Source organism: Salarias fasciatus, chromosome 16 (genome assembly GCF_902148845.1).
Source record: "Salarias fasciatus chromosome 16, fSalaFa1.1, whole genome shotgun sequence".
Taxonomy (NCBI): Eukaryota; Metazoa; Chordata; class Actinopteri; order Blenniiformes; family Blenniidae; genus Salarias; species Salarias fasciatus.
Window position 1 is genome coordinate 8,759,277 of NC_043760.1, and position 25,700 is coordinate 8,784,976.

Sequence of the window (25,700 nt, forward strand, 5' to 3'; positions counted from 1 at the left end):
AATCTTCTCCAAGTCGAAGGGGCTGGAGGTCAAACAGTACCTTACCTGGGTTACGTAGAAGTTCAGTTGACCTTTCCTGAAGATGTTACTGGAACTGAAGAGGAAATGACAGTTTTAGCTCTCATTGTCCCAGAGAACCAGTTCAACAGCAAGGTTCCAATCTTAGTTGGCACAAATGTCTTACTAAGATTATATGAACTTGGAATAAGCCATGATAAATCCCAGTTTCTTGGAAGATCAGACAGCTTTGCCATACTCCTCCAGCATGTGGCTCAGGTACACATAAGTGAAACTAAAGCATGTCCTGTGAGAGTGCATGGGGAAAAGTCCATCACCATCCCAGCGAGACACAAAATGTATCTCTTTGGAGATGTAAGGTTGCGGAAAGCTAGTCAAACCAGCACTTTTGTTCTTGAACCACCTACGTCTTCTTCCCTGCCAGGTGGACTGTTTCTCCAATGTGCACTGATCAACATTGATACGAGGGCGGCAACTAAGATTCCTGTTGTCCTCAGCAACACCACAGATCATGCAGTCACTCTACCCACCAAATGTGTCATTGGCGAAGTGTCTGCTGTTCAGAGTGTGATGCCTATGACCTCCCACACACAAGTCGATGATTCCACGTCAGTCAACAACCATTCCTTCAACCTGGATGACTCTCCAATGCCAGAGGAGTGGAAGAGACGTGTTCGAACCAAACTGAACTCCATCCCTGACGTATTCGCACTGGATGAGTTGTCATTTGGCCATACCACCGCCGTCAAACACAACATCCGTCTGCATGACGAAACACCATTTAAAGAAAGATCCAGGCCAATACACCCCAGTGATCGCGAAGCTGTCAGACAACACCTTAGAGAGCTTCTCGATGCTGGCATAATACGAGAATCCGAGAGTCCCTTCGCATCCCCAGTGGTTGTTGTAAAAAAGAAGAATGGAAAGATCAGATTATGCATCGATTATAGGAAGCTTAATAGCCGCACTATTAAAGATGCGTACGCCCTTCCTAACATTGAGGAGACATTTTCTGCCCTGAGTGGAGCAAGGTGGTTCTCGGTGATGGACCTAAAGTCTGGTTATTACCAGGTGGAAATGGCGGATGAGGATAAACACAAAACAGCTTTCACATGTCCCTTGGGCTTCTACGAGTTCAACCGTATGCCACAAGGTGTCACCAACGCACCTAGCACCTTTCAACGCCTTATGGAGAAGTGTGTTGGTGACTTACATCTGAGCGAAGTTTTGGTGTTTTTAGATGATATCATCGTCTTCTCCCAGACTTTAGAAGAGCACGAGGAAAGGCTCATGAAGGTGCTGAACCGTCTCAAGAGCTATGGGCTAAAGTTATCCCCAGAGAAGTGCCAGTTTTTCAAATCCTCTGTGAAATACCTTGGCCATGTCGTCGATGCCCAAGGAATCCATACAGACCCAGACAAAGTGTCAGCATTGAAAGATTGGCCCCGCCCTGTTAACAGAGAAGAACTCAAACGGTTTCTCGGTTTTGCAGGGTATTACAGAAGATTTGTAGAGGGATACTCCAAGATTGCAAGGCCTCTCAACACTCTCACGGCTGGATACTTTCCACCTCGAAAGAGGGGTAAAGTTTATAAGGCACCCAAGCCCAACTCTGGTATAAGCCCCAAAGCACCATTTGGCCCAGAGTGGACCCCCGAATGTGAGTCTTCTTTCAGAACACTGATCACAAAGTTGACCTCTGCCCCTATCCTCGCCTTCGCGGACCCCAAGCTCCCGTATGTGTTACATACAGATGCTTGCTGTGAGGGTTTGGGAGCAGCTCTTTATCAAGAGCAGAGTGGAAAGCTTAGAGTGGTAGCCTATGCTAGTAGAGGCTTATCCAAGAGTGAAAAGAACTACCCAACTCACAAGCTAGAATTTCTAGCATTAAAATGGGCAGTTTGCGAAAAATTTAGTGACTACCTGTATGGTGCTGACTTTTCCGTCTTAACTGACAACAACCCGCTTACCTATGTTCTTTCATCTGCCAAGCTTGATGCAGCCGGACACCGCTGGCTAGCGGCCCTCTCTACGTTCAGATTTAACATTAAGTATCGAGCTGGACATGCAAATGGTGATGCGGATGGGTTGTCAAGGAGACCTCAACCTGCTCCACAAGAGGATTATGAGTACCTGCAGGAAAAAGAACGGATCAGCTCAATGACAAAACGCCTTCTGGAGGAAGAGGTCCCATCTGATGCAGTATCAGCTGTATGTCAACGCCATTCAGTAACTACGCACTTACCTGTCCTTGCTGAATCTCTCGCTGTTGATCCTTCTTCCTTACCGGACCTATTTGTTCAGAGTGGACAAGACACCTTACCTGGTATGACAAAAGAAAACTGGCATGAAGCACAATGGAACGACCCATCCATCAGGAGTGTCATTGCTCTGGTCGAAAATGGACAAAAGCCCCATTTCAAGGATGTAAAAGCAGAGTCACCTGAAGTGAGGCTGTTGCTTCGAGAGTGGGATAAGCTGGAGCTCATTGATAACGTCCTCTACAGGAAATCCTTCGACAGAGGAAAACAAATCCACCAGCTTGTCCTGCCTGAGGAATTCAGAGAAAGAGCCCTGACAGGCTTCCATGATGAAGTTGGTCATTTAGGGCTAGAGCGTGTGTTCAATCTGGCTCGTGCCAGATGTTATTGGCCAAAAATGAAGGAGTCAGTCGATAAGAAATGTCAAACCTGCGAACGCTGTTTCAGAAGAAAAGCTCAACCTCAAAGAGCAGCGCCCATGGTTAATATTAAGACGACTTACCCATTACAGCTTGTTTGTATGGACTACCTGTCCCTGGAGCCTGACAACCGTGACACCCGAAACATCTTGGTCATCACTGACCACTTCACTCGGTTTGCAGTAGCTGTTCCAACAAAAGATCAGAAGGCCAGAACAGTTGCTAAAGCTTTATGGGAAAACTTCCTGGTCTACTATGGATTCCCCAGTCGCCTCCATAGTGATCAGGGACGCGACTTTGAGTCTCACACGATCAAGGAGCTGTGTTCACTGATAGGGGCTGAAAAAGTACGCACGTCTCCGTACCACCCGCAGGGGAACCCTGTGGAGCGTTTTAATAGGACCCTTATCAGCATGCTCGGTACCCTTGAAGAGAAAGACAAACATCATTGGCGGGATTTCGTGAGGCCAGTTGTACACGCATACAACTGCACCCGAAATGATGCAACAGGCTACTCACCCTACGAGCTGATGTTCGGCAGGCAGCCGACTCTCCCTGTTGATCTCATACTTGGTCTAAAACCTCCAACTGAGACCCATACCACTCACTCTGAATATGTCCAAAGACTGCGTCAGCGACTCAAGGAAAGCTATGAGTTGGCTGCAGAAAACTCAAGGAAATCTGGAGAAAGAAACAAGCACAGATTTGATGCCAAAGTGAAGTCTGCGGATTTGGTGGAAGGAGATCGTGTCTTAGTGAGGAATGTCAACATCCGAGGCAAGCACAAGTTAGCCGATAAATGGGAAAGGTCGATCCATGTGGTTGTGAAGCGGATAAATGATGGTCCTGTGTATGTGGTTAAACCAGAAAGTGGGAATGGTCCACAGCGCACACTTCACAGGGACTTACTACTACCATGTGGATTTTTGCCAGTTCAGACAACTCCTGAGCCAACGCCACAGCAAAGCAGACAAACCCGAATGCATTTGAGAAGCAGGCAAAACCTAACACAGGAGGAAGAATGTGAATACTCAGATGGAGAGGAAGAGTATGATGACTACTATGTGAATGAGCCTCCATGGTTCATCACATGGGGACCCTATGTGCAAGAGTTTGAAAATGTCCCAGTCAGTGGCTCACAGTCCCAACTGAACCCTCGGGCTCCTGAGTTTGTATTGCCAGAACCTCAAATGATTCCCTCAGTCCTACCTACAGAGCCATGTGACACAGTTGTGCATCAGTCTCCAACTCACGGTGACCATGTCATCATAGATATTCCTGAAGGTGAATCATTGCAAAGCAAGGAAGTCACAGACACATCACCAGTTCACAGTATGGAGAATGCTCAGAGCAGTTATTCTGAGATCCCTGCAAGTCATCCAGAGGTTGATCGCAGTGAAGAACATGGTGAGCCCCGACGTTCACGCAGAGAAAGGCATCCTCCACCTAAGTTCACTTATGATGAGTTAGGGAAACCTGTAGTACTTGCTCTTAACCAATTCTTTGAGAGACTCCAAGACTTTTTTCCAAATCAGATGCCCTGTTCAGTGTGATAAGCATGCAGGGACACATGCGGTTTAGAGGGGGAGGGTGTAACCCTGTTAATTTCTCTCCCATGCAATAGTTGGAGTTGTATTTTTTGTTTATAGTTAATCTTGGATGATGTTCCTGAAATGTATGTTCTCTGTGTATTGGATATGTGCATTTCTCTTGTCCACCACTGTGGGGCAGTGCATCATAATTTGTTCTTCTTCGTGGGTCCTCCATCTTGGATGGGCTGCAGAGAGCTTGTAAGAACTTGAACGGAGCTGAACGAAAACACAACGTTTTTAACTGATTTTGAGTCAGAAAGAAAAGAAATACTTCAGGTGTCAGAGTTTGAACCGTGGGAGAACCCAGTGATTGAGAAGATCTCTCTTGGTGAGTTGTTTTGTGAACATGCTCTGTATTTGTTAAACTAACCTCATGCCATGAGGCTGAATATGCATGTTTCACCATTTCAGTGGATAAGAGGTGAATAAGAAAAACAGTCTGGCTGTCTACAACCAGTGGATGTTGCCCAAAAGGTATTTTGCTGCCTGATTCATTGTGTAAATTGTGAATTCATATCCAAATGTGTGTATTTTGGACATGGATATTCATTTGTTGTTGTTTTATACAGTTCAGTACATTTCATCACAACTCATATGTATTCATTTGAATTAAGATTTAATTCATGTGAGATTACAGTGAAATTGACTATTAGGGTAAAAGTGAGATGGTTAGTTATAAAATAGAGGTTAAATTTCTGCACATTGTGTGCAGACTGTTTTTTTTTTAGGGCCCTTCTGAACCCTGTTTCCTGGCACCCGGCCTCTCTGTGCTGGATCCTGGTTGGCTGTTCCTGAGGCTGGATTCTGCTCTTCATCTGCTGCCTGGTTCTATCGTCCGAGTCTCCTCTCATCAGCGCTGCAACGGTCCTATCAGGTTTTGCAATGGACGCTCGACAATTAAGTGATGACCGGTCTAGAAAAACTCTTATAAGTGCACTCAAGGATACATTTATTTCTGTTGTTCCTGAGATCTCAGTGTTTTTGGGGGAATTTGTAATACCTTTGTATTCTTTTTTATGTGATTCAACTGATAAAAGAACCAAAAGAAAGAAAGAAGAATATATATTTCAGTTTAAAACTTCAATTTGTTGTCCTGTGCTTCATTTGGAGTGGAGTCTATGCATCATATTCCTTTATGATAGCCTACACAACCAGCCTCCTCATTGAACCTAGATTTAGATAGCCCTATATATCGATATTCAGATCGCTTATCAATAGCACTACCATCTGAAGGGTTACAGACAGATGGAAGGACAATACATAGTGACTGATATTACATGTATTTCATGAAGGACTGTAGTGATGCTTGTAAGATTTATTTTTTCAACAGTACTTCAATTACTTAAATTTAATAATGTAACAATAAAGAAACCTTCCCAGAGCAGTGGCTCATTTTACCATGTTACATGAGGGTAACAATCTATGTATCAGAAAGCACACAATGATGACATAATAAAAACCTGAAAATCAAGTGAATTTCTAACATTTGATTATTCTAATTGTTTGATGCCTTTGAACAAATTGCCTCCCTGAGAAATCTGGGTTTGATTTTTTTTTTAATTGATTGTCCCTATATGGGAAAGATAAAAGAAATGGGGTTTAAATATTTTATTTTTGAAAATTCGAAGAATGATTCACCAACAGATGAATGAATCAATATCTGGAGGAAAATGTTGGCTCAATAACACTTAGAAAGGTTTGACTCAGTGAAACGGAGACTTGTCCTCCCGAGAAAACGACCACAGTGGTCTTTAATTCATGCCTCAAATTTTGACCATCGGGTAAATCATAACTACGTGTCATTGACAATTGTTTTTCTTGTGGTCTATCAAACTTTATTTGTGAAGCACTTTTCATATTCAGAAAAAAACAGCGCAAAGTGCTAAATAAACAAGTCATAAAAACAGAAAGGAAAAAAACCACACCATCAATCAGGGTAGTATGCGCACACGCACACACACACACACACACACACACACACACACACGCTGACACCCAGGTATACACACACACACACACACATACAAACAGACACACTCCCAGTTTGTTTCACACAAAAGAGAAGACATGACATGACACTGAGCCTCATGAGAAACACGACCTGTGGGGCCACACTGGTTGATAATAAAATAAGTAAAATGAGCATATAAAATAAATAATAATAATAATAATAATAATAATAATAATAATAATAATAAATTAAAAGTACGTAATAAAATGGAATAAAATTACATAAATAATGATGAAAATGAGAGAACTATAAAAGGTCAATTAAAAGCCTGATAGAAAAGGTATGTTTTCAACCTCCCTTTAAAAATGTGAACCATCTCTGCAGTCCTGAGGTTCTCCGGCAGGCTGTTCCACAGGCAGGGACCATCGTGGCTAAAGGCCGCCTCACCTGCTGCGGCATCCCCGGACCCCTCTCTTCCCCCGCTCTCATTCGCACATACGTAGGGCTTTGGGAGGCAGGCTTATCAGGTTGGGTGTGGTGCAGGGGGCCATCTAAGTGGCCCCAATTACTGCACCCTTCGGTGGCTCGCCTGTTGTAATGCCCTGGATCTCAGGGTACGTGGCTGAAACGCAGGGGGGGCACTGGCATGGGGTGAGTAGCCACCCGTGAGGGCCAATTTTCCTGGGTATGGTCATGGCCCTCCGCCTGAGTGATGGGGGTTGGTTCTGGGGCTCTTGGGTCTTGGGCTCTCTGGTCTGACCGGCTCCTGCCGGTCCTGGCTCCCTGGGGTCCGGACCCCGGGGCCACCAGGGTTCCCGGCTGGGGCTTTCCTGTGCCCCTTTTCTGGACCGGCACCTGCACTGTAACAAATTTCTGTAAATTTACGGTGAATTTACCACAGTATCTTACTGTTTTTTATTATAAATGTAAAATACTGTTAAATATCCATCCACAGCATGTAAATTAACAGCAAAATCAGTCAGTTAACAATAACAGTGGATTACTGTAATTTAACAGTATAAAACAGTATTTTTCTGTCAAGCGGTGGAGATGGGCACCATTTTCCTTCACACGTTGTGTCACTATCCATCAGCATCTTACTGATAATTGTGGGATTATGTTTCTGTTTTGATGCCACACTTCATTATTCATCAAACTTTTCACATTACTGAAGTTATTTTTGAGTGAGAAGATGTGACAGGATATTTCTGAACCTGACTTTGGACAGCACAGCTTCTTCATCATTCCAAGCTGTCCATGTGGACTTCAACCAAAGAGGTAAACTTACTTTTAATCTCAAAACTCTGTCAGTGACCTGGATTGTTTGTCTGCATGATTATTGAACAGTTGACATTACAAATAATAGCCTACTGTATTTCATTAGGTCTGTTTCATCTGGGCTGCTAAAATTGGCAAAGCAAGCTCTGTAACTTAGCCCAAGACAGAGGTAACCTCCCTCCCTAAACTATAACGACCAACTAACCACTCTCTCTCCTGTCTGTCTCTTGCTGTTCTCTCTTCTTCACACTTTTTATTTTCTCTCTCCCTTGAAAAATTGATTGCTCTGGCCCTTTTCTTTCCCCTCATACATATATTTCTTTCTCTCCCTCCGCTGGTCTGTTTCACATTTTTATATCTTACCAGTGACTTTGTATTGCTAATTTTTTGTTTGTTTTTCAGGCACTAGTCATCTGTGATTGAGGATACCAGCCAAATGCTGCAGTCAAGTACTCACACTGTTCACTGTCTTTCTCCTTCTCTTCTCTTTCTCCAGTTGTTATTGTTCACATCTACACATACAAAAGACTTCTTCACAAGCTGGACTGTTCTGTTTCACTGTTTTTGGTGCAATTTTAATGCATTGTCTGAACTTATGCTTATTAGTCATTCATTGAGGATTTTATTATGCACTGTAAACCCGAACAGTACTACAAACTCATAACTTTTGCAGGCAACTAAATGAAAGTGGGCTAATTAGTTCACCTTACACTGAAACATTAAGTACTCTTAACGAATAATCTCGTTTTGATTTCACAGGACTTTGTATTTCCAAGTGAACACTGTCACTTAACTTAAAAGGTCAAAGTTAACAGGTTTACGTGAGGGGACGTGACGTCTGACGTCACGTCCCCTCACGTTCAGTGCACGTATCAAGAAAATTCAAGATGGCGAGGGATGAGATGCAGCGAACGAAGAAGAAAAAACATTAATACTCATTGAAATCCCAGGAAAACATTCATATTCATTGAAAAACCCGCACAACAACGCACATTTTTTTCTTTCGCCGTGCTGTTGCAAAGTTGTTATCGTCTGTGTTTCATGTTCCGGGACCCCGACATCAGGATTTGAAAGTTCCGCGCGCGAACCGGTGAGTACAAAAGTTCGGTAAAAGTTGAATACATATAGTTAACTTTTGTTAGACGCTGTGAATATATGTAATGAAGTTGCATGTTACGATATTACAAGCATACTTGGTAACTATCTTGAGCGTAGCTACTTCGTCACTGTCGTCAACTTAACGTGGAAAGAGCCGCTCTTTGTGTTGAAAAATATGCAGAGCACGACTTGTTTCAAATATCGGTGAAATGTTTTAATAAACGCAGTTGCTGGATATGTGACAGTTTATTTTTTATTCGACATTGCATAAAATCATAGTATGTTGAGAAGGGTTATCTAACAAATTTGCCCTCGGCAATAACGGACTGACAAAATATTACATACTACTCATCATTTACCTCTTAAAGCAACATGTGCTCTGTTATTATATAGCATCATAGCGCGGTTGGATATGACAAGTTTGTCATTCTGAGCAACAGTGTTGAGGAGTAAAGGGTGTTTATTGAAAAACGCCATTTGATTATCACGTTCATCATAATTTGAAAATAAATTACATGTTTAACCTTTCCTTGCAGGATTTGTGTGACCTCTTCTGCACCAGTTCAAGGTATGTGCAAATCTCAGTATAAGAAGTGTGATTATAAACTGTTCATGAAATATAACAATAGATTAAGTATAAGTAAATTTATCCTGACTAACTGCAAACCCATCTGAACCGCATGCACCAACTCTTAACTTTGTAGTTTCCTTTTTTTTCAAGTTACCTATTTTGATGTTTGTCTGAATTATAGGTAACCTGAGTGAATGGATTGGAAGTGCAAGCTGTGCTCTGTATCCTTGGACACACGTGCAAACCTATTTAGGCATTATCAACTGCACCATAACCACTTCTCTAGAGTCAGCCCTCTGCCATGTCTGTACAGTGACTGCATTTGTACTTTCCAGTCATTTAATGCAGTTAAAGCTCATTTGTCACGTTTTCATAGTGATACAGGCAGAATAAATGTGACTGATAGATCGCAGTCAGGAAGTGCATTTTTTACATGCCCCTTGTGTGGCGTTAAACAGACATTTTCTGAGGCATTACTATTTTCTCATTTAAGGAACCATTTAAGAAATCATGAGGTGGTAGTATGCCCATACAGTAATTGCAGTTACAGTACAAATGCATACTCATCTTTCAATGCACACAAAAGCCGAAACCATGCAGGCAGTTCAGATTTTGATATGAACATTGTATGTTCAGAAAGTAATGATACACCAGACACAGCTGCTGCTGAAAATGTTAGGGAGGGACCTGCTCAGAGTGAGAGCATGGACCCTGTTGAAGAAGAGAGTCAGTGTGACACAGACACTTTAAGAGTGCAGCTGCATCAGAGTTTAGCATCGCTATTCTTAAAGATGAAAACAATTCTTCATGTGTCTGACCTGGCGACTCAGGACATAGTGGAACATCTGACACAAATATTTTCCCTGTCTCAGCCTCTAGTCAAACAAACTGTTAGAGAAGTCTTACAAAATCATGACATCTCTGCCAGTGAAAATACTCTAGATGATGTTGTTACTGCTGTTCTGGACAGTAACATTCTAGTAAATGCCACAGCCAAAGGTAGAGAGTTATCTTCAACTAAAAGAAGGAAAACATTTGTTGAGAAAAACTACCCTGTGGTGAAGCCTGTGGAGTATGTGCTGGAGCCAGGACACACAGCAGTCCATGTTCCTATTCTTGACATGATTCAGAAAATGTTTAAACACACAGACATTCTGGACAAAATTCAAGAAACAAAGATTTCACTGGACGGTCATTTCATGAGCCACCAAGATGGTTCATACTATAAAGAGAATGAATTATTCTCTTCGTCAGATGATCTAAAGCTACCACTCCTTTTGTACATTGATGATCTTGAAATAGCAAACCCACTTGGAACATCACGGAAGATCCATAAACTATGTGCAGTCTACTGGGTATTTGCTGATCTGCCTAGTAAATACAGATCATCATTGCATGTGCTTCAGTTAGCAGCATTATGTAAGGTGTCTGACATTCAGCGGTTTGGATATGAACGATTTTTGGGTCCTCTGTTACGAGACATTCAAACTCTTGAGCAAGACGGTGTTTTTATTGAGTCCATTGGTAAATCAGTAAAAGGAACAGTCTTGTGTGTTGTGGCTGATAATCTTGCAGCTCATGCATTAGCAGGATTTACAAAGTGTTTCAGAGCTCAGTATATTTGTAGATTCTGCACAGCCACCAAAGACCAAATTCAGGCTCATGATGTTGGGAGTGGAGAATTCAGTGTGCGGACAAAAGCCAGTCACGATGTTGATGTGGATGCTGCACTGCATGGGGTTACTCAGGGTCAGAATGGTGTTCAGGGACAGTGTGTTCTGAGGCAGGGTCTACAGTATTTTCATACAGTCACAGGTTTCCCACCAGATGTCCTGCATGATCTTCTTGAGGGCATTGTGCCTGTAGAGATTGCGCTGTGTGTTGGGAAAATGATCCATCATAAATACTTCACCCTGGAGTATTTGAACAGAAAAATTGTCTCATTCCCATACAAGCACACAGACAAGGTTAACAGACCTCAGCCTATCCCAAAGACCTTCACTGTCAAGAACACGATTGGTGGCAATGGCCATGAAAATGCTACTTTGCTCAGACTACTCCCATTGATCATTGGTAGTAAAGTTCCAGAAGAGGATGGAGCATGGAGTGTACTTATGGATTTGAAAGACATAGTGGAGCTGATGATTTGCCCAGTGTTTACAGATGAATCCCTCCAGTATTTGCAAATGAAGATACAGGATCATAGACAGATGCTGCAGGAAGTTTTTCCTGAATTTACACTCAGACCAAAGCATCACTACACTGAGCACTACCCTGACCTCATACGTTGTTTTGGGCCTCTTGTCCACTTGTGGACAATGAGATTTGAGGGAAAACACCGCTTTTTCAAGCGTGTAGTACATGACACACAAAACTTCAAGAATGTTTTAAAAACATTAGCCAACAGACACCAACACATGCTGGCATACTCTCTCAGTGCCCCATCCTTCTTCAAACCTCACCAGCAGACATCAAGCGTCTCGTCTGTGATGGTATCAGGGCTTCCAGATGTTGCAAAGGCATATGTTGAACACATGACAGACAGCAGCATGATTTACAGCACATCAGTTGTCAATGTTGATGGAACTGATTATGGCGTGGAGATGTTTGTGTCTGTGGGACAGGAGGGAGGATTGCCTCAGTTTTGCAAGATCGAACAGATTCTCCTTGTCGATAACCAGATTGTCTTTCTTTGCAAGAGACACACATCATATTACATTGAACATCTGAGATCGTATGAACTTTCACCAGGGAATTTGACTGTCCACCTTTTAAAAGAGCTCAATGACACATTGCCTCTCTTTGCATACAGAACAGATGGAAGACTACTCTTAACACCAAAACGGTTCATACTACTGCACTGAAATTTCAGCTCATTTAAGGTAAATGACTGATACCTTTTGTTCAAATTTGATTCTTAATCACAGTAAAACTAACCCTTTTCCTGTTCTTTGTTTTTTTGCTTTTTTGTTACAGTACATCAACACATCAAGATATGGCTGCTCCGCAGAAATTTGTGCTCCGTGTATGTGTTACAACAGATGTTGCCATGAAGCTAATTCTAACCGAGCGACCACAGTCGGTAGAAGAGCTCAAGAATATAATGCAAGAGAAGTTTAAGCCAAGGCTGGACTGTGACTTTACCTTTCAATATGAGGACCCTGACTTCAATGGACAGCTCAGTGTTCTTATGGATATTCAGGAGCTCCCTGAAAAAGGTACACTGAAAGTGGTGAGATCTGAAAGCGATGTATCCTCCACTGGAAGCTCTGATACAGACATACTGCCACATGTCCCTTTAAGACAGCGTCAGAAGAATTGGCCAGATTCCTTCCCAGTGCCAACTTTTTCTTATGAAGTTGAGCATGTATGTGCACAGGGAAATGCTGCCTTTGAAAGTTCTGGGAAGACACTGAAATTAACAAGAGCCCAAAAACACAATATCCTGGAAAACATGGCCGAAACCATGTACAACTTCAAGCCGTATCCACACGACAAGGAAGTGGGTATGGCTGCTGAAGCTCTAGTGGCCGCTCATCCATGCCTCAGAGAACCTGGAAGTAAAAATGGATGGTATGGATGGAAAGTGGCCTTGAAGTTCAAGATGGGGAATTATCGGACTAAGTTGGCCAGGTCTGGTTGTCTGGAGGTCTCCGTCAATGCAGGCAAGAGGAGTCGAACCAACCCTGAAAATGATCATCCCCATTCCAAGATCAAAAGAGCCAGAAGAGCTGAGGTGAATTTCCTGCCCAACTTTCCCAGGGGAGAGAATGAGGCAACTTTAGAAGACCTGAGAGTACAAATCATACAAGAGACTGAAAAGACTGAGAGAGACCAGATACTAATAGAAAAGCTCATGCACACAACCTTTGCCCTTCGCCGACAACACATCGTTCAAGGAAGTCCACAGGTGAGGGAATTCCTGGAGAACTGGCCGGCCTTGCGAATGCAGTCGCAGGTAATTATACAGTACAGTGTGTTTTTAATTAGTAATAGTTAATAAAAGTAATTGATATTTAACATTTCATGTAGAATTTTTTTGACAACTCCACATTGTTTTCAGACCTAAATATTTATGTTTACAGGTGTTTGCAGAGTTCCATCGCATTACCAACGTGAATCTACGTAACCAGTTTTATTGTGAGCTTGACCGATACACACCAAATCTAGTTGCACTGTATCGACAGAAGTCCTCAAGGACTGGAAAGGGAGCTGAGGCACTGCGAGAGATGCTGAGAATTTATGACTTGGAGGTAAGTTTATGTTTTATTTGTTTCCATGGGGACAATGCTGATCATATAATGTGTTATCATTACAGATTGCAACTAGAAAAGCACTAGGAGAGCGCAGACCTCCGCCAAGCAGCTCATTTCCACCCAAATGCAGTGACACGGACTGGGTATGCTGGCAAAATATTTAAAAAAATTTTTTCTTTTCAAACTAGGAAGAACATGACATCAACATGCGACGCACTCTGGCTCTTCGTGCCCTCCCAGTGTATCTCCGAGAGGATGACACTGAATTCTACAAAACCTGTAATGTAAGTATGAATACTATATAGAACCCTGCCATTATTTGTGTTTTATTTTCATTACATCTCAATACAGGGCTCAAATTTGATGTTTTGTTTTTGTAAGTCTTTCTTTGTTTTGTTTTTATGGGTTTTTAATATATTTTCACAATGACGGTATGGAACCCGGCGGTCTGGCTCAGTTGGTAGAGTGGCCGCGCCACACCTGTGTGGCTGGGGGTTTGATCCCCGCTCTGGGGTTGTGTCAGGAAGGGCATCCGGCATAGAACATGTGCCAAAACGATGAGGGACTGGTTGTTCGCTGCGGCAACCCCTGATCAGGGAGCAGCTGGCGTCGGTCTTTCTTTATCACAATGACAGTAAGGAATAATACATCTTGGCTCTACAAACAAGGATTGTGTCACATCCCTCTGGAATTTTTTTTTTTTTGTGTGTGTGTGTTTTGCAGGGTGAAGATGAGATGGAGACCACTGACACACCGCTCGCGCTCCTCTCTGTGGTCCCTGACTCCACTGGTTCCATCAGCTTCAGCCCTGAGAACATATCCATTGTGATAGAGGATGAAGTTGTGATGAGCGAGCTTCCCAGGTTGGCTGATGCATTTGTGGTGCTTCTTGGTTTAATCTATGCATTACACTTGGATTATCCAAAGAAACTCACCCACACATTCACATTCATCCAGAAAGTGCTGATGTGTCTGGACGATAACAAACCACTGAAACCATGCCTACTCTCCCTGAAAAATGACTTGTTAAAGTAATAGACAAGCTGAGAAATGCATGCCTGCTGAGTGCCGGTGTGGATGTGTACATATGATTCATGTCAGCAACATTATTACAGCCATGTTGTTCTGTTGTTCATTCTTAGAAGTGCCTGATATTATAGATGTGTCTGTTAAAATGTTGAAAGCACTTTTACATATGCCCAGGGTTTTTTTTCTAAGTTTAGAATGAGAGGTACAATTTTTTGTTTATTTTGTTGTACTGCCTCCTTGACCTCATTGATCAGCGTGTCTTCATTGTGTGGCAGTTCAGTTTATTTATTCATTTATTTATATTATGTTTTCTTTTATGTATTCTGTTTTATTTTGTATGTTTTTTGTTTTCCTCATTTGCACAATTTCAGAGGTTTATGCTGCTACTTTTATAAGATATGTTTGATATGTTTTGTTGTTGTTTTTTTCTCAGAAAGTACAGTGCAGAGAAGGGAAAGTTTGTTCATCCCCAGTGACTCAAAATAAGCAGCTAAAATATATATTTGCAAAAAAAAAAAAAAAATGACTCCAGGTGTGGCACTTAAATGTTGTTCTACATGTCACAGTTTTACAAAGCCAGAAATATTGTTCTGAAAAGAAAAAATAAACAAACAAATGTAACAGTTAGTAATGCCTTTTTAAAAGGTATGTTTTAAGGTGCTGTTTTATACCCTAACAAATTGAATTCTGATTGAATTCTGTTTATGCTGCTACGTTTATAAGATATGTTTGATATGTTTTTTTGTTGTTTTTTTGAGCAAGTACAGTGCAGAGAAGGGAAAGTTTGTTCATCCCCAGTGACTCAAAATAAGCAGCTAAAATATATATTTGCAAAAAAATGACTCCAGGTGTGGCACTTTAATGTTGTTAAACATTTCACAGTTTCAGAAAGCCAGAAATATTGTTCTGAAAAGAAAGAACAAACAAATGTAACAGTTGGTAATGCCTTTTTAAAAGATGTGTTTTAAGGTGCTGTTTTATACCCTAATAAATTGAATTCTGATTGGAACACTTTAGTCAAGAACCTTTTTGTTGCATGGATGATGTTTCTTTTGCACATCATGATTACAGTTCTACAGTTACATGTACACAACTCTTATCTGCATAACTGAATTTGCACAGTTACTTTTTTTGGCATGTCTTTGGGGGGCAGAATCTCTCTCATTCCATGAGCCATCATGGAACGGCTTGATTGGCGAGCTGCTGGACCCCTGGTCCATAGGAGCTGTGTTGGTTTTGAGTATTGGAAACTGAAATCAGGGTGTCTTGTACATTTTAAGTTGGCAAGTGATGCATATTTTGAGTTCATGAAGGTTTGATATTTTGAGTAGATACTATTGATGTAATGCATTTTGTACAGTTAATTTTTTCGAGTGTATATAACTTAGTTTTTACAAGTATAATTCAATATAATCATTTAAGTATGAAGAAGATAAATATTAAGTTTAGGGAATTTAATAAATATATATTGAATTTAGAATATAGATTGAGTCAACTGAACACATGTTTTTTAAGTATCATGTAACTCAAAAAATTTGTCAGCATAACTTAAAAGTTCTTATGTAATCGGTTACGACAAAAAATTTGAGTTTTCTGAACTTATTTGGGTTTACAGTGTGTACAGTGTCTTACAAATAGATAATGGAATACCATTTCTTTTAGTAATACAAATGTTCTAAATGTTATTCATGTTACAAAGTCTGCTGAGGGTTTGGATTAAAGTACAGCAATGTTATGGAATATATATTGTCCTGTGTTTTATACCTGGGGTTCTCAGACGTGCTACTTAAAGGTCTGATCTGATTTTTATTCAAGTTCAGAGTTCAGGAATGTTTGGCAATACCATTTAATCAACAGTCGACTTATGATTATTCTGGGAAACAGCGTTAGTGTGAGCGCTCTGTACTCTGTCAGTTCTTGATTCTTGAAAACCAGCATCAGAGTGAGAGGTCGTTGCATTGTTGGCTCTGTGTTACTCCCCATCTCCGCTAGCTTAACCTGCTACTTTTCTTCAGTTGTTTGGATGTGTTTGTGATTGGCTGATAGAAGCACAAGCGCAAGAAGCTACACAATTCAAGTAAAATACAAGAAAAGTCATGTCTTCTCTTTTGATAGTTGGACTTGTGGATGTTACCTGCTGTGGTGATAAACATGAGGTATGGATGGACATGTTTCCAGTTGACTTGCTGTTCAGTCCAGAATTTCAAAAGCCCTGTATGATGTTATAAGCTACTTTTTTTAATTTGTGGGGATTTACAGAAATTAAATGTAAAATAGCGGATTTAATATTCTTTGTGAATAAACTGGTGTATATTGAAAAATTGCCACAACAAAGTTATCCTACTGTCAAGTACTGTAATCCAAAATACAGTAGTATACTGCTAAAATAAATAACAGTACATGCGCTGTAAAATTACCACACCACCCACTGTTATCCTACGGTAATATACTGTAATTCAAAATACAGTACTATACTGTTAAATTAAATTACAGTAGGTGCATTGTAAAAAAACAGTAAAATACTGGCGTCCCTGCTGCCAGTATTTTACTGTTTTTTTACAGTGAAATTCTTTACAGTGTGGGTGTCTGCCTTTGGGAGCAGTTCGGATCTGGGCTCTGGGATGGCCGCCGGCTGTCTGGGCCCTGAGGGCCTCTCTGGCCTGCTTCTGGCCTTCTCAGGGGTCAGAGGTCATACATGCATGAAACACTACACTGTAAAAAAAATTCCACAGAATTTACGGTAAAATACTGGCAGCTGTAGTTGCCAGAAATTCCCCGTAAAAATTACGGTAACCATGTAGATGACTTTACGGTATAGTGACTGTAAATTTTGCAGTATAAAACTGTTATTTGTTTACAATAATCTCCTGTCAAAATTACAGTCTATCTCAGTAATAAACACAACATTTCAAAAATTAATTGAATTAATATTTGTTCATTTCCCAAGCCACTTTGTCCTTTTCAGGGTCACAGAGGGCTGGAGCCAGTCCCAGCTACTTCAGGCAAGGACAGGGTCACTGGACAGTTCACCAGTTTGTCAGAGGGCTGACACACATTCACTGGGGGCAATTAACCTGGCATGCATGATTTTGGACTGCAGGAGGAAGCCAGAATACCCAGAAGGACCCCACACACAGGGAGAACATGCAAACTCCACAGAGGCCTCAAGCTCCTACCGGTATTTGAACCCGTGACATTCTGGCTGTGAGGCAAGAGCGCCAACCACTGTGCCACCGTGCAGCCCATAACTGTTCTAGGATGATTCATGAATTGTATGTGCTCAACTTGTGCTCCAAACAGTCAATCGATAATATTAAATAACAACAGCTGATATTATGTCATTGTGAAATATTGTTTTTCTTTAAATCAGCAATATATGGACCACATTTTGAACATGTTTCTTCTGTAGAAATGACAGTTTACATCAGTGGTCGTCAATGAGATTTGGCTTCGGGCCACGGTTTTTTGGGCACTTGGAACGCGGGCTGGGGGGGGGGGGGGGGGTATGCATGCGCGCGGACTGGACTGGGTGCGGGGTGCGTGTACGGTCGCGAGCCTGGGGGTGTGTGCGTGCGTGCGTGCTTGCTTGCGTGCACCCGTTGCAATCCAGTCGTGGGCCGGATTGGGCGGTTCGGCCCGCGGGTCGCCATTTGACTGTCACTGGTGCATAATATGCTGAATGATTAACGGTTTTCTCCTGTAAATTTAAACGTACACATCTGTGGAATCTGTGATTTATCCTGAATAATACTGCAGATTATAGACTTACTATCCACTTTTGCCTTCATGATATTTCCTCATAAATTTTACAATTCTTTGAAAAGATCACAGTAAAATTGTCTGTCTTTTATATACTGGAAAATTACAGTTATGCACTGTATCTTGATTTACAGAAATTCAGTGTATTTACTACGGTGATACACAATTTTGGAATTGACGGTGCTTTGCTGTTGCTCTTTGACAGTTTTTTACTGTATTTTTTACAAACTTTTTTTACAGTGTACCACTATCACAAAATTTTGTGGTGTCCTTGCACTTCGTTCTTTCTCTACACCTCCTTTTGTTGTTGTGGCCTTGTCTGTTCACTTGTTTGTTTCATCGACTTTTTTGGTGGGGGGAAAACAAAACAAACAAAAAAAAAAAAATATATATATATATATAAAATATATAATATATATATATATATATATATATATATAATATATATATATATATATATATATATATATATATATATATATATATATGTTCTGGTTTTGTCAGACTTTGCTTGGAGTTGGCTATCAATTTTGTTTTTTTCTTTGGTCTCTGTGTTAGTTATCGGCTCTGTTCTGTTTTAGTGCTGTTTAGATTGTGGTTCAGGGATTTTTCTCTGTTGCATGTGGTGTGTCGATAAGACTGTAAGACTGTTCTGTATTGTGAATTTGTATGTATGTTGTTCTGCCCCCTCCACCCCCTTATCCCCCGTTCCCCCCGTCTTTATCTTTCTCTCTTTTTCTGTCTCTTGCTCTCTGAGCATTTCCGTCCTGGTCCTGTCTGGCAGCCATGCCAGATGCCAGTTTCAAGTAAAGGCAGCAGCAGGAGGAGATTCAATCTCTTCCTGCTGCTAAGATTAAAATCTGTTCGGACAGTAAAAGGCTTCAATCACACAATATTGCATGCCCCAGCTGCCGAACAGGACAAGGGGGGAAAAGAAAATAAATAAATAAAAATAAAAAAAATAAAGGCCGCCTCACCATGGGTCTTGGTTCTAGCTTTTGGGAAGCACAGTAGGCTGCTGCTAGAGAATCCCAGGGCCCGCAAGGGTTGATATGGTAAAAACAGATCAGCTAAATAAGAAGGCGCAAGGCCGTTAAGACATTTTAAAACTAATAAGAGAACTTTAACATCGATCCTGAATCAGACAGGGAGCCAATGCAACAACTGTAAAATCGGTGTAATGTGGGCCCGCCCCCTGGTCCTTGTTATCATGCGTGTGGCAAAATTTCGTAATAATTGTAGGGTTAAAATATTCTTTTTGGCAAGACCAGAGAGCAAGGCATTACAGTCTGACAGGAGATAAAAGCATGCATTAACACCTCTGTACTCGCCTGGGAGAGAAACGGGCGGACTCTGGCTATATTCTTAAGATGATTAAAAACCAATCTTAGTTATATTTTACTGTGTGAAATAAAATTTAGCTCGGAGTCAAAAATCATGCCCAGGTTTACAACAGATTGTCCTGGTTCAAAATCTAGTAGTTTTGGTGAAAGTTTCTCTCTCTGGCCTTCGGGACCGATAACTAAAATCTCAGTTTTGTCCTGGTTGAGCTCGAGGAAATTCACTGCCATTCATGACTTGATGTCTGAAATACAGTTTAAAAGGGTTTCTATTGGCCCTGAGTCATCAGGAGACACAGCGATGAACAGCTGAGTATTATCAGCGTAACTATGGAAACTGATGCCGTGTCTCCTGATGATGTCCCCAAGAAGAAGCATGTAGAGGTTAGAAACAATGGGACCTACAATTGAACCTTGGGGAACCCCACACCTAATTTTATGGGTTCCTGACTAACATGTATCCATACTTACATACTGTAAAAACATCGATCTGTGAGATAAGAACTGAACCAGTTAAGATCAGTAACAGAGAGGCCCACCAGGTGTCTCATTCTATCGAGATTCAAGATTGGATCATTGTTTAGAATCGAATAAAAACATTATCTTCAATTAAGTGCGTGCGTGTTTAAAATCTGAACAGTCTAAAAGGTTTAAAAATTCTCTGGACATTGAGTCCGAGATGTTATCAACATATAAGTTAAAAACACCACTTCTTAAAATTCTGCTATATTTAGAATTAATTAAGTTCTGAAAATTCACAAATAAAAAATAAGACTAGAATAGTGAGGGGGTCTGTACACTGTTAAACAGAGGATCAGGGGACTGCTAAAAACAAAAAACAAGGGTGTAGTGCTTAAATGAAGTCAAACTGTTAAAAACCACTGCACATGCGTTCCATGAGTTTTTTACAGTTTTTCACGATTGTCAACACACGTTTCCCATTACAATAACGGCTTTCTCAATACTGCACACACAAAACTGAAAACTGCACACACAAAACGCTAAACCTGACGCTCCCTTTGCAAGAACACTCTTGCCATCATATCTCTACATTGTGTTCACAAAATGGAACTCATGTTTTCATTTGCTATACACAGTCATTGTCAGGATGGTGGTCATGCAGGGTGCATGCAGTCCTATGCTGTCTCCAAAATCACTCACTCATTCCCTATTCCCTACTCACTACATAGGGAATAGTATGTAGTGGACTATATAGTGGACTATATAGTGAACGGTTTCGGACACTACTTCGCCGCACAGTTAATTACGTCATTATTGTCGCATGATTCTAATGTGCCATAGATGCAGTTTGTCGGGGTTTGTTGCATACATAACAGTTTTAAATAAATAAATATATACCAATCTAATCATGTCTTTTTCATTTTTCTATTCTCTTACTTGTATTTGTAATGTGTCTTTCTTAGGAAGCATACCATCATAGTATCGTATTGGCCCGAATATAAGACGATGTTTTTTTCCAGAAATTGCATCCTCAAAAGTGGGGTCGTGTTATAATCGCGAACTTACGGTAGATGGTCAATACGCATCCGTGCCGCTAGATGGAGCCAAAGTATCACTGACTAGAGAGCGAGTGGAGCGATGAAATGAGATCAAATGATCTGATGAAAAATGGCGGATCATCTGGGACAAAGGGGCTGAACGCTGGACAACTGAGCAAACAACAGAGGCGAAGTTATGATACCAACTTTAAACTGATGGTGATCAACGCAGCAGAGTCATCAAACAACTGCCAAGCCGCCAGGAGATCTGGTGTAGCAGAGCCTCGTTCTTATTGGAGAGCACAGAAAAAAAGAGAAAAGCTTTCCGTGGTCCTGAGAGTGACGCTTCAGAGAGACTGATAGAAGGCTGAGTGAATACGTCACTGAAAAACGGAAAGACGGAATGCCCACCACCAGAGCCTGATTCAGCTGAAGGCACTGGAAAGTTATTTACATCATTTATGCAGTTTTGACCCCTTGAAGCTTCTTATTTGTTGCTTATTGTTTCTTATTTTGAGAGACAGAGAATATATTTTTTATTCAATGCTGTAGTAGTATTTTTCATTTCATATCTTGTGAAATGTTATCTCAGTTGTGAGTTTTTGAGTTTATAATAATTGTAAAAAGTTGTTTTATGAGTGACCTTATTGTCTTCAGCATTTTTTTTTTCACAAAATGATCTTTGAAAAATAGGGGTCGTGTTATAATCGGAGTCGTCTTATATTCGGGCCTATACGGTACATTAATTTTTCGCCAAAGCCTGAAAAATAATAAAATCTATAATAAAATCTGTCGCGAGCCAGTCATCACAAAGAAAAACATCAGTTGCACACCCGTCTCTTCTTCGTGTTCTTCTTTCGTCGGCATACATTAGACCACCACAATGCCAGCTAGTGCCAACTTAGCTTTGTTTTTCTTCATCTTCATCAAAATATTGGTTGGAAACATTTGGAACGGCAGAGAAGGCTGCGACATGCTGCTCTTGCTATATTAGCAAGACGTCGTCGCATTGTGAGTACAAGCTAGGCTCTTACATTTATATTTAAAATAAATATACAACCTTAAGTTCTCAATTGCCAATGTAAACCAAGCTGGTGACCAGCCTTTGGTAGAACTATGCCCCCTAATGGGGATAGTTCAACGATATTTAATTTCTATTAACTTTTTTATTTTCGATATTGTGTGATATCAGCTCCGGGCTCTGTGATGTCCGCCGGCTGTCTGGGCTCTGAGGGCCTCTCTGGCCTGCTTCTGGCCTTCTCAGAGGTCAGAGGTCATATATGCATGATCACTATCACCATCACTGTCACCATCATATTCACATGATCACGTTGATCTTTAATCACTCTTTACATACTGGGTTACCTTGTCTTCTTGTGGTGGTTAGACTAATGGTGATCTGTAGCAGACCTCTCTTGATGCACGCCCCTAGTTTACTACTAGTTACGACTAGCTATATTAAAAAAAAAAGTGGTGTCCTTGCATTTCCCTCCTCCCCTACACCTCCTTTTATTTTTGTGGCCTGGTCTGTTCACTAATATGGTTTGGAAAAAAAGGGGGGAAAAAAAAAAAAAAATGTATGTATGGTTCTGTAATTTTCTGTGTTGGTTGTCGGCTCTGTTTTGGTGTTGTCTAGATTGGGGGTTTGGGATTGTTCTAGGTTGCGTGTGGTGCGTCGACAACACTGTTTTGTATTGTGACTTTGTACATAGGTTGTGCCGCCCCCCCCCCCCCGTTCTCCCTCTCTTTATCTTTCTCTCTTTCTGTCCCTGCTCTCTGAGCGTTTCCGTCCCGGTCCTGTCCGGTAGCCATGCCGGATGCCAGCTTTAAATAAAGGCAGCAGCAGGAGGAGACTCAGTCTCATCCTGCTGCTAATATTAAAATCTGTTCGGATAGTAAAAGGCTACAATCATACAATATTGCACGCCCCAGCTACCGAACAGGACAAGGGAAAAAAAAAAAAAAAAAAAAAAAAAAAAAACGATATTTAATTTCTATTAACTTTTTTATTTTCGATATTGTGTGATATCAGCTAAACACTGGTTATATTTTTCTGGCCTTCCCCTCCTTGCTTCATCCTTCTCTTTTTCTCTCACTTGCTTCTTGTTTGCCATACTCATTGCAGATAAAGTCAGTGGATTGTTACTAAAAACACTGATCATTATTTTTAGGCAGAAGCATCCTTTTCACTTAAATGTTTATTCCATTCCCTTCAAATGTGTGCATGTGTAACTGACACACAATTAATGATAATTAATAATTAAGCAAATAATTAATAAGCACAAAATTTCATGACATTGTTATCAGTTTTATTATTTTATTTGCAGAACATCCACCCAACTCAGTACTGTCGTCTGAATCAACAACTTCCTGTCCTGGCCATCTACTTTGATGGCCAAAGCCACCTGCGGCCAGATTTTCGCCTCTCCAGACCAACGGTAGCCCATCTGATCCACGCCCTTCACTCTCCACTTGACCATGGTTGGGGTCGTGACCTGGAAACACTGGTCTTCCTCTTCTGGTTGGCCAGTACAACTTCCTACCGTGTTGTCTCACGAGCGTTTGGCATCCCACGGTCCACTGTGAATGACATAAGACACAGGATGGCAGACAAAATACTTAGTCTGAAAAACAGGGTCTTTCGCTTTCCCTCACCTGATGAGCTCCAGCAAGTTTGCTCTGGATTTCAGCGGATCGCTGGATCTGCAGCATTTTCCAGAGTTGTGGGAAGCATCAATGGCTGTCAAATAAGGATTAAACCCCCAAGTGCAGATGCTCAGTGCTATTTCAATCAGAAACTGATTTATTCTGTATAGCTGCAGGCTATATGTGACCACCAGTGTCAATTTCTTGACCTCTTCAGTGCATGATTCACAAGTCCTGAAAAACAGCCCTGTCTTTGTCCATAGCCTACATCCACCTGAGGGCTATTACGTTCTGGGCGACGGAGGCTACCCCTGTATGTCAGAGCCAATTGCTCTCATCACGCCATACACGGAGCCAGTAAGAAATGTCGTGGCAGCCAGGTTTAACAGGCACCATGCAAAGGCCCGTTCTGTAATCGAAAGGGCCTTTGGCATCATGAAAACACGGTGGCGCTCAATATTTTTTAAGGCACTTGAAGTACACCACGTGTTTGCAGTCAAGATCATTGCATGCTGACAAATTTTGCACAACATTTGCCTGAAAAATGGGGACAATCTTGAGCCAATGGAAGAGGCCCTGGAACCACAGGATGGAGATGGTCTTCCTCAGGCAGACATGCAGTGTGGAGAACGGCTGCGTGATCGCATGGCTGCTGCTCTCTCTGCATCGACAGATGCTCCTCCGGCTCTTCATGACCATGACCATTATTAAAGGATAAAGTGTTAGTGTAAATAGTTCCAGTGTATGTGAATGATACGAACCACTATCTTGTAAAATGTGTTCCAAATGTTACATGAATTGTTGATACATGTCTTGTTGTGCTTTACAGAAGGGAGACAGTTTGCTGCAAATATTGTTAGTTATTGTAATTATTAGTTGTAATTGTTCATAAAAAAGAAAAGTAAATCCATTCCATCCTCATCAGACACTTGTCTTCGCGATTTTTTAGCTATGAGGAATTGAAACTCCTTCCATTGCATAATATGGGACCTTTAATGAAAATCTCTCAAGTTTCCCAATTTGTATAAACATCAGCACTCCTAACTCTATCTGTTTGCAATATATTTATTCAACTTCTTTATTTTTTTCACATTTTTTCAACAATTTTCTCTAGGAGACTCAACAGTCTCTCCTCCCTGGCCTCATCTCTCCTCGCCCTTTCCTCAGCCCTCTTCTCTTCTCTCTCCAGCAGCTCCAAAATGGGGTCCCTCCTCTGTCTTTCAGAAGGCCCTGGCTCTGCATCGTCCTCTTCAGTGGACTCTGGCTCTGTGGGCACTGACTCAGGGGAGACTGATGCAGAGGCTGAGGCTGGAGGGTTCTCTCCCAGGCTGAGGCAATTAGGCAAGGAGGCGCAATGGATGGCCTCCCGACTAATGCCTCATCCATGAGGGAGAACCACTTCCATGATGCTGCTGTAGCCTCCCCCGATTCAGTGCCACTCCCTGATGGGAGTGTCCGGAGCTCCTGCACACATTTCAACAATTTGTAGGACATACTCTCTTCTAAAGACAGGAGTAACTGATCTGTGCTTTCCCTATGTGGAATGACAGTTGAAAGCAATGAATACCTTATATGTTTTTTTTAGGTTCTCCCATTTCTTGGCTGCTCGGGCAGGACCCACCAACCCAGCCAAGCCCATCTCCTTCAGTACAGCACTGAAACATAAAAAAACAAAAACAAAAACAAAATAAACATTTAAAAAACATATTGTAATGTGTGAACTGAAAACAGGAAATGTATTTATCAGTGCCGTTAACAACATTCATATATGGTCATTTAGTAAAAGGATTAAGAATAATTTCACTTTTGTTATGACATAACTCACTCCCATCCTGCAGTAGCGGCAAATCTCCTGCATGAGAACAGGTCGTCCCTCTGTGTCCTTGGTTTTATCAGCCATTCCACATCCTCGTTGGTCCCTGAAAAGACTACGTTACATGTATTCACAATTAATATTTATTTACTGCTCTGTTACACTCGAGT

General features: G+C 41.4%; 1 protein-coding gene across 4 annotated transcripts; it reads left to right on the plus strand.

Annotated features, from left to right (window-relative positions):
• The first annotated feature begins 8,413 nt into the window (after window positions 1-8,413).
• LOC115403178 (uncharacterized) lies at window positions 8,414-15,029 on the plus strand. Of its 4 annotated transcripts, XM_030112001.1 has the most exons (7): window positions 8,414-8,609; window positions 9,154-9,185; window positions 12,001-12,070; window positions 12,165-13,146; window positions 13,274-13,441; window positions 13,633-13,728; window positions 14,168-15,029. In XM_030112001.1, exons 4-7 carry the CDS (start codon window positions 12,184-12,186, stop codon window positions 14,477-14,479), a joined length of 1,539 nt encoding a protein of 512 aa, XP_029967861.1. In that variant the 5' UTR covers window positions 8,414-8,609; window positions 9,154-9,185; window positions 12,001-12,070; window positions 12,165-12,183; the 3' UTR covers window positions 14,480-15,029. The 4 variants fall into 4 exon arrangements, 3 of the variants coding, with proteins under 3 accessions (XP_029967861.1, XP_029967862.1, XP_029967863.1); XM_030112002.1 differs by lacking the exon at window positions 12,001-12,070; XM_030112003.1 differs by lacking the exon at window positions 14,168-15,029 and having other exon boundaries at window positions 13,633-13,969.
• Window positions 15,030-25,700: the final 10,671 nt, after the last annotated feature.

Bases quoted from the DNA above. Each gene is read 5' to 3' on its own strand.
- LOC115403178 (XM_030112001.1), top strand. From the start codon at position 12,184: ATGGCTGCTCCGCAGAAATTTGTGCTCCGTGTATGTGTTACAACAGAT. The intron at 13,442-13,632 runs GTAAGTTTATGT...TTTTCAAACTAG, and splicing joins TGAGAATTTATGACTTGGAG to GAAGAACATGACATCAACAT. The intron at 13,729-14,167 runs GTAAGTATGAAT...TGTGTTTTGCAG, and splicing joins AATTCTACAAAACCTGTAAT to GGTGAAGATGAGATGGAGAC.